This window comes from Synchiropus splendidus, chromosome 14 (assembly GCF_027744825.2).
Source record: "Synchiropus splendidus isolate RoL2022-P1 chromosome 14, RoL_Sspl_1.0, whole genome shotgun sequence".
Taxonomy (NCBI): Eukaryota; Metazoa; Chordata; class Actinopteri; order Syngnathiformes; family Callionymidae; genus Synchiropus; species Synchiropus splendidus.
This window is the reverse complement of record NC_071347.1, coordinates 22,323,659-22,341,771: the sequence shown is the minus strand read 5'-3', so window position 1 is coordinate 22,341,771 and position 18,113 is coordinate 22,323,659. Positions and strand designations below refer to the sequence as shown.

Sequence of the window (18,113 nt, the reverse complement as noted above, 5' to 3'; positions counted from 1 at the left end):
TCCTTCCCACCTAGTCTCCTATTTCCTCTGCCTCCTTCGTCGTCTCACATGAGCTTCCTCTGCTTGTTTCCTTCCTACCCTCCTGTCTCCTACTTCTGCTTCCTTCCTACCCTCCTATCACCTACTTCTGCTTCCTTCCTACCCTCCTATCACCTACTTCTGCTTCCTTCCTACCCTCCTGTCTCCTACCTCTGATCTCTCCCAACTCTCCTATCTCCTACCTCTGCTTCTGTCCTTCTTACCCTCCTATCTCCTACTTCTGTTTGCTTCCTCCCAACTCTGCTATCTCCTATCTCCTACCTCTACTTCCTTCCTTCCTACCCTCCTATCACCTTCCCTGCCTCCTTCCTCTCCTAACTCTCTGTTGTGTCCACAGAGGGCGCCGTTCCTTCGTCGTCAGAACCTCAGAACGACAGCGACATCTTCTTCTGCTGAAGTCGCGGGACAAGGTGCTCTAGCGCCACCAGGAGGGCCCAGGAGGCGTGGCTTTAATTGTTTGCGGTGCGACCGCGGCCACCGTTGGACCTTTCATCCGAAGTGTTCTCGACAATCACGACTGCAGAGGGTTTTGTTTTTTAAAGCACTTTAGACTCACGTGGGAGGTTGTTGTTTTTGATCACACGTTTGAAGCAGTCGCATCAGCTGCGACCAGGAAGAGCTGAAGAATCGAGTAGAAACCCAGTCAGTCCCGGATCCTCCAGCTGCACCAATCCGCCTCTCGTGGTGGGCGGAGCCACCGGGGAATCCTTTCGGAAGTAAAGTGAATTTTTTTATATTGATTTGAGGGACGTTACAAGCCACAAATTTCCACCCGTCGATCGAACCAGGTCAAAACTTGAAGAGAAGCAAATGGATAAAGTTGCAGAATCAAGTCGAAATTCATGTCAAATCCCAAGTTTGAAAGAGGAACGCGTCACATTTAGTTAAGTTGGGAACAAAACAAGATTTTTAGAAATTCACAGAATCATTTTGAATCATGTTCTATTTGCCCTGAAAGTCAGACATTTTAGGAACTACTTTTATTTAAATGTTTAACATTTGTTTTGGAGTCGATTTACGGTTAAATTCGAGCAGATCGTCTGAAAAGTAAGCAAATAGGAGCAGTTTGGAGTATTACATGTTACAATTACATCTTACACAATTCGAATTGAGACTTTTCTTGGGTTTTTTTAGATATCATTTCCAAAATACATTTGACTTCATTTAAAGAATTTAAAATTAAAATCAATATTTTATACAACTTTGAAGCTAAAATGAAGAAATATTTCTTTAAATTTCAGGGCAAAAAAAAAGTTCAGTTTTAGAGCAGAAAATTTTCCACAAAATTATTTTAAAAAATATATTTTCAGAATAAATCTTGGAGTTAAAATGGTGAGTCTGTTTTTCAAGCCTTTTGCAGAACATTGACTTGTCATGACTCTTCTCTATGAACTCTGATTGAGAAGGTCGTCGGCCATGTTTTTGCTCGGCTGGAGTCTGAAGTCCGTCGGCCTCCGGCTCCAGTCGCTTCAGCGTCCGTTTCTCTGCTGCTCCTCTGTCTCTCACACACACACACACACACACACACACACACACTCGGATCCTCGCTCCCAACACTCGAGCTGCGGCTAATCCCCGCCGCTTCTAATCCCCGACACTTTGATCAGAGAAACTCACTCATGAACTGAAGGGAATTACGTTGATACCAAAGTGGTCGACTAAATATGCTCTCGGTTGGAGCATATGAAGACACACACACACACGTTCCAACTACACACTCACACGCGCTCATTTTGTATTGTGTAGAAACACATGCCAGGCGAGGGGACGACACACGGTCGCACACGTGTTAACACATGTTAGCAGCACACAGCAGCACAGGAGGGACGTGAGGCACAGGAGGGATGAGAGCTCACACAAACGCACACACATGCAGCAGGATGCAACACAAACTCACTCACATGGAAGCAGATCCAAGGTTAGACACACAAACACTCAGGGACATGCAGAGGTGGCACCCACAGAGCAGACCAGACACGCCCACCGGGGGTGACAGAGAGACGGACTGAAGCGCTGCCCCAGTCGCGCGGCGAGGCTCGGCGCCCCCAGATGAGCTGCTGGGCTCAAACCTGAGAACCGGCGTTTCCCCGCGACCCTCACGTCTGTGCGCGTTTACAATCACTAATCTCAAAGTTCTGACCAAAAACTTTGACTTCCTGGTTTACGCCTCGCTCGCAGATCTAATCCAGTTTTGCACAATGAAGTGTTTTTGTACTAAAATCTGAAGGTACAACGTTTGTAAAGACAAGAACAAAAATGTTGTGAATATGTGTCGTGTACAAATTTGAACTTTTAAAAAAAAAAAAAAGAATGATAGTTTTATTTATCTGTCGGGGAATGTACAGAGAAGTCTTTAATCCAAGACCAAAATAAAAGACACGTGTGGCAACAAACTTGAGTCGTCTCCGCCCTGGCTGCACCCTCTTCTTCACCTCAGTCCCTCCAGCAAATCGCCATCCGGAGCCCCATAATGCACTGCAACAGAGGAAGCACTCTGACCTTTTGTTTATGTTTCATTGAATTCAGTGAATGTTTTATGCGCCGTTTTTGATGCCGAGTGTCTGTTGATGCCCGAACTGCGATGACCTTTTGTGTTTCCAATGACGTCGTTTGAGTTCGAGATTTTATTCAGTGTCGTGCATATATATATATTTATATATAGATAGATAGATAGATAGATATAGATATATAATTTCAAAAATACATTTCGTTTACATCGTTTACAGTTGAATCATTGTCAAAGGCTGAAAAAGTGGATTTAGGAGGTCGTTTTCGGGTCGTTTATCGACTCTTCAACACGTTTTTAACGTCGATTTCTCCTGTTGCCAACGAGCAGTTCGACACCGCCGATTGGCCACGATATTTACCGCCTTCTTTGAAATGAAGCATTTGATTTGATCACAGAGTCGAGTGTTGAAATGGACGTGGCGGATTGGTCGGAGCGCCCGTTTGTCAAACTTGATGACCCGCCCGTTTGTCAGGTTTCATTGGCTGACAGTCGAGCGCAGCGATTGGCTCCAAAGTTGTCAATTCCAGTGGCCTGCCAGCGGATTGGTTGCTGGTGTGTGTGTGTGTGTGCGCGCGCGCGGCTCTGAGGCAGCGAGCCGACAGACGGCAGGAGGCTGTGCGCGGCTATTGTCGGACCACTATGAAGATTCCGACACACCAACAAAGCGTCTGCTCACCGAGGAACTGACTGCGCGTCCCGCTCCACCAGACCCGTAAGTACGAGCTGGGTTTCCGGCGAGACTCCCGCCCCGTGCGCGTGCAGCGCTGCTCCATTCACCGACGGCGAAGCGACTTGACAAATTAGCCGCTCTGAAGTTTCAGCGCTGAACTGGTGCAGTCGTTTCCTCCGCCGACGCGGTTGGTGGAGAGGCGGCGGGGCTGCTGGGTCTGTGTGGCGGCCGCGGAGAGTTGACGAGTCGGCGGGGAGAACGAGCCGAGCGTCGGAACGTCAGCACCGAAGTTGGCGCTCAACAAGGCTCCGCCGCCGCAGCTCCACACCGCCGCTGTGGGGACCGAGCTCGAGGGTGTTTGTCAACAAAAGTGCGTCTTGATCCCCCCGCGCCGCGTTTGTTCGCCGCGCACGCGCGCAGGCTAGCTACTGCTAACCACTTGACCTGGCTAATTACAACTTCACCTGCAGCGTGTGTGTGTATTATTGACCCGTACACGTGTGTTTCCGTGGATTTATAGCCGCTTTGTGCAAGTAAATGTTTTGTGAAAACACGCTGCATTGCGTAACCGCCAGCTATGAATCATTAATGTGCAGTAGAGCACACTGACAGTAAACCGCGCCTGGCTCGCTAAACCGTGTACTGCGTCGTGTACAAGTACCAAATACTTGGTGTGGAAATGACTAGCGGCAGGTAGAACGTGGGTGTCAAACCTGCGGCCCGTGGGCCGTTTGTGGCACTCAGGATGCAGTTAGGGGCCGTCAAGCCAAAAGAGAAGGAAAACGGTCTCGAATGACATTTAGTTTTGTGTCTTAAATATTACAAAATAAACTTATTTTAATGATGGTGTTAAATGTTGTTTGTTTAGGTGTTTTGATTCTCAACATTATTCCTAAATACAGTGGTACCTCGGTTCTCCACATGAAACCTTCGACGGTTGTTGCGATATGTATTGGTTAAATCTCCACTGTTTGTCAGCTGTGTGACACGAGGTGAAAGGGCGCCCTCTGTTTACCTAGTGGGCTTGATGACTCGTGTTGTTGGCTCAGTGGCTGCAGGTGATACGAGTCCTTTTGTTTTCCTGATGACATTCAGGGCGTTTGACTGGGAGATGGTGTCAAATTCCCGTAACTCTTGTGTGTGAGAGTCAGTCTGTGTTGCCAATGGCCCAAACTCTCTGCTTCCCCTGGCCACGTCTCTTCAACCAAACTTGACCTGGGTAGATAAAACTGAAACTGAAGGAATGTCTTTTTCGTGATCATCAAAGGTTAAAGTTGCCCTGGTCAGGTGGACCGGACCGATTCCATCTTTAGATCCAAGTTTCTTGAGAACTGAACTGAAGTCCTGTTGCCCCCTTTCAACCCTCCATATAAGCTGTGGAGACATGTCCGGGTGGTGTGTCTTGTGTCTGCCCTGGTAACTAACAGTGGTCCAGGCCTAGAGTACGTCTAGATAAGGCGGGAGAGAGGTCATCAGGTGTGTCTTGTACCAATCGACCAATGGAGTCCTTTCACGTCCTTATCTTGTGGAGGACTTTGGTTGTCTGTGAGCGAGTGGTTGATTTAGGAGAGCAAACAAGTGATAGCTGATAAAAGGTGCAAACTTTGTCCACCAGTCCTCACATTTGCTATGGTCAAGGTAGTGTGTGGAGTTGAGTCTTCCGCCGGAGGCCTGCAGCGGAGCTCTGTCTTCTGTCTCTCGTGGGTGATCCAGTCCTCCAAACAAGGCGGCGATCAAGACCCTCCTCGGACTGCAACTATTTTGACAGCTGACTAGTCACCGACTACCTTAGCGATTAGTCGACTGGTTGGTACGGACGGGCGATAACTTATCGTACACCATACCCCGCCATACACAATCCCTCAATGACAATTCTGCATCTCACGATAAATTCCATAAACACACAGCTCACTGGCTGCATTGGACCTGCACACGTGAACATGAGGAGACGCTGACGACGCCACGCTCTCCAGCTCCGCGGCATTTGACAGCCGACACCGGCGTGTGACAGTTGTGGAGAGTGTGGTGGACTGTGGTTCACCATGGTAGTTTGAAAGTGATTTTGAATCCAGGGAACCTTTGGTCATGACACTGGTCGACTCTGAGTCTCTGGATCCCTGTTTCTCATAGGTTCTCTGACGCGCTCATCTGCCTTGGTTCACATCAACACATGCAGCTCTCCTGCTGCCAAGGTGACAACACTTGGATATTGGCGGCAGTGGCGTCCTCTTCCTCGTCCCCATTAGGCTTCACTGATGGAGGACACACTCTCACAGGCAGCGCTAATGCTACGAGCCGCCATCAGTTAGGGACCATCAACAAATTCTAAAGCCTCAAAGTCTGAGCGACATCTTCAATAAGACCATGGAAAACAAGCATTTTAGGAGAGAGAATTGTGAGAAGGTTTTTCATCACACAAGACCAAGGACTGACAGTTTGGATCATGATCTGGAGAATAGACTCTGACTCCATGATCATTTCTTCACCTGATGGTTTCTAATGTTTCGTCAGTAGCATTTATTTAACCCCTAAATAAAGAGGTTCGAGACCGCCGAAATCCAACACATGGAAGAGAAGGAACATGTGTTTATAGCCATAATTATCGTTATTGCCGAAATGACTACATTTATTGTGATAACTTTTCTTGTCCTTGTCGCCCATCCCTACCGCTTGGCATACGACTCGTGCGGGTTGACAGTTACCGCAGCACATCTGACTGTAGTGTTGAAAATGGGTCCTGGGGCAACAGCAGCCGCCCTCCCAGGTCAACCTCTGCTTCCATGTTTGAGCCTTTTGGAGCATGGAAGTGTGTTTGACACTTGCTGTCCAGTTGTTGCGCTTGTGTTTGTTGAGACCAAAGTGTGACCCCTGGTGGTGAACATGAAATCCAGTTTCTGTACTCCTTCAAACCACCGCTGTTTTGACCCGAGTCAGTGCCTCCCTTCAGGAGTGTGAGTGATGATGTCATCACTACCAAGCCATTCGTCAGTGTAATGTTTCCCGGTGCCTATTGATTCTGCATCATGTTTCATCTGCTGCAGGAGAGACGATGGTCACTCCCCCGCGGGTTATATTATCTGCCAAGTCATGTTTCCAAGCGCGAGGCCAAACGACTCGGGAGACTTGTTTTGTTTTCTTGGGGCCACACGCGCGATCACAGTGGCTTCCATCTCACTGCATCAATAGCCTCGATCACTTGGCTGTATGAACTGAGGGTGTCGTTTGTTTGATCTGTTTCATGACGCTGACTGTGGTCTTTCCTCGAGAGCTGGGGCTCAAGTAATAGAACTGATTCATGACTCTTGATTTCATTTGTGCTCAATAACCATATTTAATCGACTCGCACGTAAACAAACCAAGGTCGTGTGAAATGACATGAGACCATGTGATCACTGGTCATTGGAAAGTCCAACCAGCAGCAGAACCAAATTTACTGAAGAAAGAAATGCACGTGATTCAAACTGTTGAGAAAATTGACAAAAAGCTGCGTCATGACAACATAAAATTTGGGAGTAAAATACAGTGGTGCCTCGGTTCTCGACCATAATCCGTTCCTGATGGCCGTTCGAGAAGCGAGGTGTTTGAAATCCGAATTGATTTTTCCCATTACAATTAATGGAAAAAGAACTAATGCGTTCCAAGCCTTAAAATAGTCTTTTGTAGGAGTGAATGTCGAGTGTCTGCTGCAGGTGGCTGTTCCTCTATGTGTGTGGCCGCTGCATGTGGGAGGGGTTGCCGAGTGAGTGACGTCTCTCCAGAAGTGAAGAGGTGCCCGGTGCGTGTCCAGCTCTGAATGTGCGCTTCTGTGCAGTTTGGCTGTGACAAAGTCATAAACCAAGTCACGCTCTGTCCCAGACTGGCCTCATCCCTGTCCCAGCTCCAGCCCACAACAGGACATCAAACCCTGGAGTGAGCGCTCCAGCACCTCCCCTGTGACACTCTACCACGCTCCAGTGTGGAGACAGGAAAGGTTTTACTCCTCAGTATGAAGAAGAAACAGTCAGTAAATGGAGCTAACGGGACACGTCTGCATACAGAGGCTGCGTTATACACAATAACAAAGCGTGTCGTGGGTCAGCTGATCCGTTTCCGGCTTTTTTCGGGGGCGTTTGAGTTCTGGATTTTCATTCGAAATCAGAAGCAAAAAAATATACAGATTTTTGTTTGAACTCCGATTTGTTCGAAGTCCGGGGCGTTCGAAAACCAAGGCGCCACTGTATAATAAAACTGTCATAAAATCAAAATAAATTCTAAAGAAGATTGGAGTGTAAAGTTAAAACAAAAAATCAAATTTGTTTTAAAAACTGCTTCAACTGGTGCTTTCATGAACAGTGTTTACGGTCAGCATCACTTTCTTTATCATTTTTTCTTTTCAAGAACTTCTCCATTGTTAGTAACTATCACCAATTTGCAGCAATTCAGTGACTCACTACTGCCACCAAGGGTGAATTCCAACTTCATTCCTTAATCCTCAGCCTCAGTCCTCCAGGCCAAGGCTTTAGGAAGATTTTGTTCCTTAGAAATGTGACACTACTTAAGGCAGGTGGGTTCTTAGTGTGCTGGGGGCAGCATTGCACCAGAGTGTAGTTCCGTCTGTCCATTCAGAAGATGAAGAAGAAGGGAGGGGCACCGCCAGAAGCGTCGACTGGATCAGCGACCCAGCTGCTAATGCTAATGTCCTTTGTCCTGTATATCTCCATTAACAAAGACAATACTTTGTGTTGTATTTGTGTCTTGGTCTCTTTGTTTTCGATGCCATCTTTGATACTACACAAAGGATTCTGGGTATTCCTCAATACAGAGGGAGGTTGAGGATTGAGGAAGCGACATTCCTCCATTTAACTTCCTAAGAATCGGGACACTCCCCGCTCTTGGACCTTGAGGAGGTGAAGAAGAGAGTGCAGGCGGAGTGGTGACCTGTGACATTAAAGCAGATGCAGAAGTGAGAGGGGAGCTTAAATTCTGTTAACTTTCAAGAGTCAGAGTTGAAGATGCTGAGGGTGTCATTGGGAGAAGGTCAGGAAGGAGTCTATCAGTGGGACATGTGGAGAAGGTTGGAGGCAAAGTTAGGGAGTAGAGATGCTTGTGGAGAGGAGAGACACAGTTGGACCAGGGATGTTGGAGGTGAAGGAGAGGATAACGGTGAGGTTGGTGAGTGATGGAGGTGTGACCAGGGGACGAATGAAGTCAGGTGGAAGTGGAGGACTCGATGTGACAACACAGGTTTTTCATGTGTGTTTCGCTCAACAAATCTTCTGGTCGTTTTACAGTGTTTACAAAGAATAACAGTCCAAGTGTTTTTATCTTCTGGTATCAAATTTTGCAGAGGACGTTTGAAAATCCTTTCCAGTTGTTGTCACTGTGTTTTATTGTTGTGCCTCATTTGGATCCAAGATGTTTTGTGTTGGAGGCGGACTGAAGCTGCTTGTCAGAGGTTTTGCGCTCTCTGTGCACTTCTCGTTTTTTTTATTCGTTCAAAAGGTCAAGTTAAAAGTCAAGATTAGCCAGAAGAATGCGGATTAAAGTTAGTTATTCTTAATCTGTCAAATGAAATTATGTGAGGAAACTGCTGCGTGTTTGGGTCAAAACACATCACACATTTTGGGAAAAAGTTTCATTCATGTATGTAACTTTGTTGTCTTTGAGAACTCAAATAATGGGAACGCATGTTTGTTTTTCTGTCCTTGTGGGGACATTGTGAGGTTTCTCCTGGCCATCACCCTTTCCCCAGCCTCTGACCTGACTCTGAACCAAACCTTAACTCTGTTATGATAAACTACTTTTACAGACGTTGTAACCCTCTAAACCTTGCGAGGACAGGCCAAAATGTCTTGTCAAGACTCGGTACTCACAAGTATGGCAGAACATGCCCACACACACACACACGCTCTCACTCTTGAGTGGCCCTGGGCAACACGTCCAGCGGTGCAGCTATGCTAGCGGTGAGTAAACAAGCTTAGGCAGCTTCTTTGACAAGGTCTGGCTCTATTCAGCGGCTCTGTTGATATTCCGCGGGTGAGTCGCTGCGGCAGCACAGCGTTTGTGTGCCGTTGCAGCACTGAGTGCTAAGTTGCAAAGTTTCCTCCCACTTTTACTGCATTAATAATTCAGCCACCTCAGGAACTACGGTGGGTTGAGTAAATAATGTTGCGGCCGGACGCTCGATAAGTAAACAACAGAGAGCTGCTCCACTCCAGGTAAACTGCCGGATTACTGTGCTAATACACCATGTTGTTGTTGTTCATGCAGAACTTTTTGGGTCTGCCTCGCAGGATATTCGCAGAGCTATCACATTAGGTGATGTATCATTGGTTGCAGTGCAGTTTGGAAGGTCTGTTGAGACGCTCTGAAGTTTTGGTTCAAGCAATGTTGCATGTCGGATAAACTTTAGCTTGATGTGCTAAACCTGTATCAGTATAGTTGTAGATGAGGCGCACAGCAGTGTGACGACTGTTGCCGTGCTGTTAGGAAACGGGCATGGCTCCTATTAATCATCATTAAACAGCAAATTCTACTATGGAGAAAGTAGGACACAACAAGTGTGTCTTCAGTTGCGGAGAGGGATGCCACGCGCTGCAGAGCAAACGTCAAATATTTAGTCAACTAACTTGTCGTGCACGTGACGTTAACAAACACGAATCGTGTTTTACATTCAGCAATCAGACCAGAGCAATATGACACCAGGCATCAATCTTTATTTTTAAACATCTAGACAGACTGATGCTAGTGGTTGGGCTGTGAGCATCGAGTCTCATTTGAATGTGTCCCATGTCTGCCCCTAACACTGAACACTAACACTTGGTTGTGAGCGCCCTCCACGATGAAGAGCCCTCCGACGACCAAGTGAAGTGATTCAAGTCCCTAAGAAGGAAATGACGTGTCATTGGCTGCCGTGCTGTTTTGTTTCCTGCATATCCAGTGTTGGAGACAACGTTTTGGAAATGCCAGCGTTTCTGCAACCTCTTGCATCGGTGCTGATCACCTCACTTGGTTTGGTGAACCAGCGGTGAAGAAATGGGCGGAGCCTATGTTGCGGTGATAGATGTGTTAGAGGTATGAGGATGCTAACGTTAGCCTGGATGCTAGCCCAAACCTACTGTTGAACATCCATGTTGTATTGTTCATGTTGTGGGACACGGTGGAGCATTTGGCTCGCTGACGTGTGACACCAGAGAAAGTCAACAAAGGGAAGAGTGGTCCTACTCCCTGTCCCTGTTGTCCTGTCCAACATTGTTGTGAAATCAAGTCCTGTGGTCTCCTGGACATCTCTCCACACTTCATATTCCCACTTGGTTTCAAGTCAGCTCAGGAGCTCCCTGGGTTTGATCGGATCATTTCCAGTGGTGAACGGCCAGTGAGGAGGATTGGGACACTGACACGTGACGCACAGAGCCCAGTGTTAGGATGAGAAATGGGACACAAATCTGACTGCTGTGTATAATGTGCTTTTAATGAAGATTTGAACCATTTGAAAGAGCGTTGCTGTACATTATGGACTGTGTGATGCTTTATCGTTGAATGTGCTCAGACTGTCATTGCAACGTGAACGTGTCCTATTTTTGAGCTGTGAGCAGCTGGGATGAGGGTCACCTCCTAAAGTCGGAGACCATGGTGCTCTGTCAGGTGGTTGGAGATGAGATTCTATACCAGGTGGAGGAGCACAGTAATGTGGGAGTCTTCAGTAGTGAGGGAAGGATGAAGGTAGAGATGGATGGCGCCTCCACGCTCTGGCATCTTGCCAGGATGTGTACTCTTTAGTGCCCGCTAATGAGGCCTTAAGCTAGGTAAAAGCCCTGCAGCCACTGACCGGCAGGTGACCTTGGTGTACCCGCAGGAGGTCTGGGCCTCTTTGCTTGAACTGCTGCCCCAGCGATCAGACGTGTCCATAAACACGAGTACTACTGCTCCAAGAACAATAAACAAAGGCTGCTGTTTACTGAATAAATAAGAGCAAAGAGAAGCGAAGGGACTTGATGTTTATTTGTCCAGTCATCAGCTGCATGAATTTCTAATACACCAGGTCTGGCCAACCTGCGGCTCCCGGGCCATGACCAGCTCTTTCTCCAGTGTCATGCCACTCTTCACCAAATGAGCCGCCGAACTGGCTGCCATTTTGGTCAAGTTGCTGTTGAGATGATGGTTTATACAGGAAATAAGAGGAAAAAGTGAGAGCCATTCCAGCGAAACGGCGAAATGTTCAAAGACTTTGACTTTCATTTCACTTTGAAACATAAACAATAAACCTCGTTGACATTCAACGGCAGCAGAGTCGCGGTCCTCAGACTTGGAGCGTCCTCAGATCCACCATCAACACCACTGACAGGACTCAGTTCCACGTTTGACTTTGTCCTTCCCTAAACTAAAGGTGTGTCATGTGTTTCACCTGTGAGTCACTGTTGTGACGTCCGTTGAATTCAGTGGAGTGAAGATGAGACGCTCCAGTCTGCAGCGTGGCTCAGAGAAGACAAGTCAAATAAATGGCGCCCACATTTCTATCTACACCGCTTGATATTTCCAGGAGGATCAGAGTAAAATGGATGGATTTTAAAAATGCGTGCACAAGAGACGTATGCCGGACGTGAAGCAGCAACCTGGTGACACACAGGGATGAGCTGTAACCGCTGTACTGAGTCACGTGAGCAGCTGCTCAGGTGACGCCTCACAGCCTGACGTGTTTGTAGCATGTGGCTCTGTTCAGCAGCACAGTCAAACCATGGGGCTCTGAGCCTCTGGTTGGTTGGCCACCCCTGTAAGACACTGTGTCCCAACGTTATCCTTCGTTCCCGGTGGCAGTGAACGTGACTGGTGCTGCTCCATTGAGGTGATGCAGTTTCATCCAGCTGGCAGTTTGGTGGTGTATGACGTGTCGATGGGAACCCGGAAGTAAAACGTGTTTTTCCCCATCTCCGCAGTGTTCTGTCTGTCGCAGGTGTTGACAGTCTCATGTTGGATTTCTGCGCTCCTTGATAATCTGTCCTCGTCTCTTGTGTGGATTAGTCCTGCGTAGCTGTGTGGGGATGCAGAGGCCCCCTCACCTCCTGACTGTTGATGCCTGCGCCTGGGTCAGCAGTCTCTGTCGCCGTAAGTGAGCCTGCTGCTGGAATGAAGCCCTCAAACTTTTTTTTTGTTCTCAACATTTTTGCCTGATCCTGCCAGTCCTGCATCCATCAGCAGTTTTGCAGTGGAGTCCTCTCCCTCCCTCCCTCCCTCTCTCTCGCTCTCTCTTCCATCCTGCATCCCTCCTGACTTGCCTCGTCCCGTGCTTGACTGCTTGTGTGGTCCAGCTGTAGTGAAGGGCATGAGCGTTGCATCTGCATTGCCGTCGTGCGAGCGGTGGCCGTCTGTGACCGTCATGGACAGACTTTATATTTGACCTGCTTGGTGTTTGTGGATTGCCTGTTGTCGTACCTGGGCCTCTCGACTGAGAACTGTGATGTACTTGAGTTCTGAGGTGTGGTTGTTGGGGTCCCTACCTCCCGCGAGTTCCTCCCAGTCGGAACTTAGTCGGAACACCTCAGCAGGGAGATCCCCTGCCAGTTGCTCTATAAGGCAAACACAAGGCCCGCCGGCTACATCTGACCCACCACGTCGCACTTTGCAGCCTGTAAATCCGACGAAATGAATCACTCCCCAACCCTCCCCAGTCTCTTCCATTTTGTTTGCACCAGACTTGGACTGTGCTTAATATTTTGGCCCCTTACCTGAGTTTGCTGGAGCTCTACTGACCAAGCATCTGACTCCTTCAGCTGCTGAAAGGAAATTGGCTTGTTCCTCCTCATGTTTTTATTTGTATATACACAGGAAGCCCCATAGAAATCTACTTTATCGCAGTGAAACAAAAATTCACACATCTGGAGGTCCATGTCTTCAAGGTCTCAGGAGCAGCATATCAAAACAATCCGCCACATTCTCCTCCAGTTCTCTTGAAGTTCTCTGATCCAAAAAAGCTCCTTTATTTGGCTGTATTCTTCTGTTGCTAAACTTTTTAGAACTAAACAATTGGATTTCTTTCATTCCAACGTCAACAGACGCAGACATCCTTCCCGGAAGTGACAGGAGAGCCTGCCAGGTTCTGCACCGGTGGCATCAGAACAAACTCAGCAGGGCATGAAGAATTAGGGGGGAGTCAGAGTGGATGTGGGGTTCATAAAGAGCTGGTAAATCTCAGATGTGATGTGGCTCACACAACTATTCCGCCTGTCCTCGGTCGGACCCGGGGACCCCTCCCAGTGGAACTCCTCAGCTTGTCAACTATAACCGATTATAATGGCCGCAACTTCATGCGCCGACTCTCTTCCTCGTGCACATTTTATCACAATCCGCAGTCATGGTATTATGCCAACTCAGAACATCTAAAGTACATGAAGACCTGTCAAAGACTGAAGTGAAATGCTAAGCTATGCCAAGCGTACCAGTGTCTGCAGTTAAAACCCAACTATAAAGTTTCCAAACAACTTTTGTTTTTTATTTTTTTAATTAGTACTTACAACGCGACAACGTTGTGTTCAGCAACCCGTACACGTCATGTGCCAACACCTCGACGACAGCAGACAGTGACTAGCCGACTGTGAAGCCAGCCCCATTCTGTTCGTCGCCCTCACTCTTGAACATGATCCAACTTGGTCAGATGTTATAAAGTCAGGATTGAACTGGTGACAAAAACGGAATGAAGTTTTCTATCACACGGAAGTCCACCATAGAAATGAATGAGGTTGAAGGTTAAATGGTCCTGGAGTGTTTATCCATACTGGCGTGACACGCTTTTGGACTTTCTTAACTCATACTACTGTGCTGTTTAGGGTTAAACATGTGGTGCCCAGACCCAGAGTCATCTGGTCCCAGTTGTCGACTCACCAGTTGACACATCCATTAGCTTGGCCGCTCTCCTCACATGTCATTGTCTCTATTGTCAACAACCCTGTTGTGTGTGCAGCGCACAGTTGGCCAGCATCCGCTCGTCCCCTCCGCCGTCTTTGTTGCTCGTTCACCTACCGCCACACCAAGCTTCTCCTTTGTGGTGCGTGAAACACAAAACCTTCCCATGACTGTTGAGTGCCGCCTGCGGACTGAAACTGCGCGTCAGCAAAAGTGCGTGTCGTCTCCTCCCTCGCTCAAACACAAACAAAAGCGGCCGGTGTTGCTGAGGCAGCGTTTCTCGCCCTCCAGCCTGAGTGCACGCCGCGCGTGGATGCTCCACCCTGTCTGTTGAATGTTGCATTTTCTCCTCCACAACACAATTGTTCTCTGCAAGTGCGTGCATTCCAAATGAATGTAGGTTTGTGGAAGAGCTGGCGGGGGTACATCATGTCTGCGGGGTGCAGCTCAGCTCGTAAAATATCCTGCCAGACAATCCGCTCTTGGACTTGGCTCACCTGCACAACTGTCTGAAGTGGCTTGTAGCGCAGAGATAGAGACTCTAAACTTGACTCAGTCGCGTCTTTATCTCGCCCTTTTGTCTAATTCTTACTATGCTGCTATTATTGCTATCGTCGTATCTACAGGACTTGGTAGAGTTGGCCATATTACAGGCCACTTTTTCTGATATATATATATATATATATATATATATATATATATATATATATATATATAAATATATATATATGGCAATATACATTATATATAAATATGCTATAATACATATATATATATACATTTATGTCTCATTATATCAGAGTTCTGCAGCAAATATCCAGTGACGGTACTTCAGTTGCCACTTTTGAGCGCCTGTTATTTTGTGGGCATCACATTAAATATCTCATATCTCTCACTTATATATGACAGTAATTATGCTCGGTTCTCTGTTGCATTCCATTACTTAACTACAGTGTGAATTGGCACCAACAGAAAAAACATACGTTCTCCTGTGTCTATAAACAGGCTCAACTGCTTCCACGCTTTTATTCCTGAAGAGGAAACTATAGAGTAGTACATAACAAAGAAGAAACAAGCAGATATATATATATATATCTTTTACCGTTCACCGATTGAGTCTCGTCTATCTGGTGTGGTGCGTCCTGATATAACCAGAGTAGGCGTCAGTGGGAGGGTTTTGATGTCCCTTTTCATGCACTCGCACAGACCATTTCACCCTTGTTAACTTTTGCTCCAGCACAATTTTGCTAGTTCATTTTCGCAGCAGCACATTTTACTGCACTTCCTCCTCTGTTCACCTGCCTGACTTTCATCCTCACACTCATTAAAAAGGAAGGAATCACAGGTAGTTTATGGTTATCAGCAGAAATATCGCCACTGGAATTAAATTGACATTTGTTCCGTAATATTGCACAGTTCCCCGTATAAAAAGGTCATCTTTTTCAAATACAGAAAAGTTTTCCGTACATTTTAAGGTTGACGTTTAATGATCCTGAGAAACCGGTGGCTTATGTTTTTCTCAGTATTATGTTTAAAGTAAAAGAAAAGAGGCTTTTACATTGTGAGTTACATTATTCTGACTGCAAGTCAAAATGGCCGCCCCTGCAATGACTTCTCCCTGGTTTAAAGAAGTGGCAACAGCGTGTGGCGTCTTCATTCATCCTCTGCGCTGCTCACGCTGTGAGCACTTTCTGCTACTTAACTCGAAGTTACTAATATCTCCGCACATTCTCTCGCTCTCACTGACGTCTCACACACCCCCACTATGTAACGTCCAAATAAAACTGACCGCTCTGTGGCGGACAAACAACAGCGCTCCAGAGTGCTAGCTTTAACAGTGGTTAGTGAGATGATGCAGAAACAACTCGCAACTCGGCATACGACTCCTGACCAGAATATTTTACTGCGCCTCCGAAGCCAAAAAAGTTGTCTTACGACCCACCCCTGCACTTCTTCCATGATGTTTTCAACGTCCTGCATTAATGCGTGAAATTGAGCTGTGTTTCTGACGTTCACCACTGTCAATCCCTGAAAGTCCTGCACAGTCTCCGCGTCTGAATGACATCTCTAATGCAGGATGTCATTCCCACAGAGATCTGCTTTCCTTCAGTGAAGAACCGTCGCGGATAGATTGAGTCTTTGATAGTATGTGCTGGCGAGGCTGACGTGTCTTCTTGTCTTCTGACTCCACAGTAGGAGGAATAGTCCCCAGCGACTCCCTGGAGGTGCCGGGGCCAGCCGCCATGTCGGTGACTGTTCACGAGAATCGTAAATCCCGCACAAGCACAGGCTCCATGAACATCTCGCTGTTCCACAAGCCGTCGCATCCGGACAACGTCCTGACGCACTTGAACACCATGAGGAAGCAGTGCATGTTCACAGATGTCACGCTGTGGGCCGGAGACCGCTCCTTCCCCTGTCACAGGTGAGTCCCTCTGGATCTCACTGGACTGCATCGTGGAGCTTGTCAAGTGGCCTGACTATATTAGCTCAGTCTGACTCATCATAGGAAGGACACAGGACGCAGTTGTGTGCGACTCCAAACATGAGGCATGATGACAACTAGCACGACACAGCGGGGACAGTTGTCCCACGCTGCAACATGATGCGACCGTAATGCAGTGGCTGTCTACAACAAGGTTCAACCGTCTTGAAATTTGGGACGACTGCACTGAGATTGGGAAATTGATCATAACTAGACGCGCTATGTGCAACACCCATGCTAACTGAAACGATCGCAGCTACAGCTACGGCCTATCGCTTTTAGCAAGAGGGCCCTCTAGGACGCCCGGATTTTTCCATCTGTAGTGCCTGTATGATTTAGCCAGGATGTGGGGAACCCCATAACCTCTTTGTTTTGGAGTGTAGGAGGAAACCAGAGTGTCTGGAGGAATCCCACAATTCCACAACCGTTGGAGCTTATTTGTCCTCACTGGAAGGTTTTGTGTTTCAGGGTCGTCTTGGCCGCCTGTAGCCGATACTTCGAGGCCATGTTCAGCGGAGGACTGCGAGAAAGTTTGGACAGTGATGTCAACTTCAGAGACAGCATACACCCCGAGGTACGACGGGAGTGGAAGGTTTTAGCTTGCTCCGGCAGAGAGTTGTTGGTGCGAGTTCTCATGATAGCCTCCGGTCAGTTGTTGAGTTGCTCATGTGGAGTCGAGTCAACACTTCAGCTAGCTGCTGTGGGCTGAAAGCAAAAGTTCTGACCAAGTAAACAACTGAAATTCTCCGTTGGAAACTGCATTTCATTTAAGGTTTTTGCTGCTTATTGAACCTGCTAACTTGCAACGTGCTGACTTAATTGTGTAGATCCCTTTTACCATTAAAATTCACTCTTATTATCAAATGAAAGCAAATAAAGGTGCACGTTTTGTTATCCTAGTTTCAGAATGCTTGTTAATTCCTGCTTCACAGTCATCACTAGTCTCCATGTTTCAAAGCTTTGATTCCAAAAATCTGTTTTGTGGACTTTAACTTGGGTAATAAGAACAGCGCTCCCTGTTTCTCTGTCACTCAGATCGTGTGTCAAGTCGTGGTGAGGGGACTAACTGACTAGAATGTAGAAGTCAGCTCCGTTTTAATGCACTTGCCACGTACGGTGGCAGTAGTGAGTCACGGAATTGACTCGACAGCTGCAGAAATCTGTGATCGTTAACTATGGAGAGGTTCTTGAAAAGAAAAAATGACAAAGTGATGCCGTCCCCAACAGTAAAAACTGTTCATGAAAGCACCAGTTTTGAAAATGAATTAGAGCATTTTATGGCGATACTTTCATTTACACTTTACCCTCTATCTACTTTGGAGTTGAAGTAAAATACATCATTTTTGTTTTATTATATTTAGACATGGTTTTATTATATTTATTTTATTCAGTTTTTCTCTTTATTTTCTTAAGCAAATGTCATGAATATGACTTGCACCTGGTTCTTCTGCTGGTTGGACTTTTTCGATGACAAATATCTTTGCGATGATCACATGGTTTCATGTCATTTCACAAGGTTTTTACAAATGAAATCA

The 18,113-nt window shown here is 46.9% G+C and overlaps 2 protein-coding genes across 10 annotated transcripts in view; both read left to right on the top strand.

The window, feature by feature from the left end:
* The window catches only part of akap13 (A-kinase anchoring protein 13), a 54,977-nt gene extending 52,449 nt beyond the window's left edge, over positions 1-2,528 (top strand). For 2 of the 7 annotated variants that reach the window (XM_053884874.1, XM_053884871.1), the window contains exon 47: positions 377-2,525. In XM_053884874.1, coding sequence (XP_053740849.1) covers positions 377-435 — 59 coding nt within the window. In that variant the 3' untranslated portion in view covers positions 436-2,525. Of the gene's footprint in view, positions 1-376 lie in introns of all 7 variants that reach the window. The other 5 variants (XM_053884875.1, XM_053884876.1, XM_053884873.1 and 2 more) reach the window with 4 other exon arrangements.
* Positions 2,529-3,125: 597 nt separating this feature from the next.
* The window catches only part of LOC128770575 (kelch-like protein 25), a 31,777-nt gene continuing 16,789 nt past the window's right edge, over positions 3,126-18,113 (top strand). The window contains exons 1-3 of one of the 3 annotated variants that reach the window (XM_053885197.1): positions 3,126-3,260; positions 16,287-16,518; positions 17,047-17,152. In XM_053885197.1, the coding sequence (XP_053741172.1) occupies positions 16,337-16,518; positions 17,047-17,152 (288 nt within the window). In that variant the 5' untranslated portion in view covers positions 3,126-3,260; positions 16,287-16,336. The other 2 variants (XM_053885198.1, XM_053885196.1) reach the window with 2 other exon arrangements.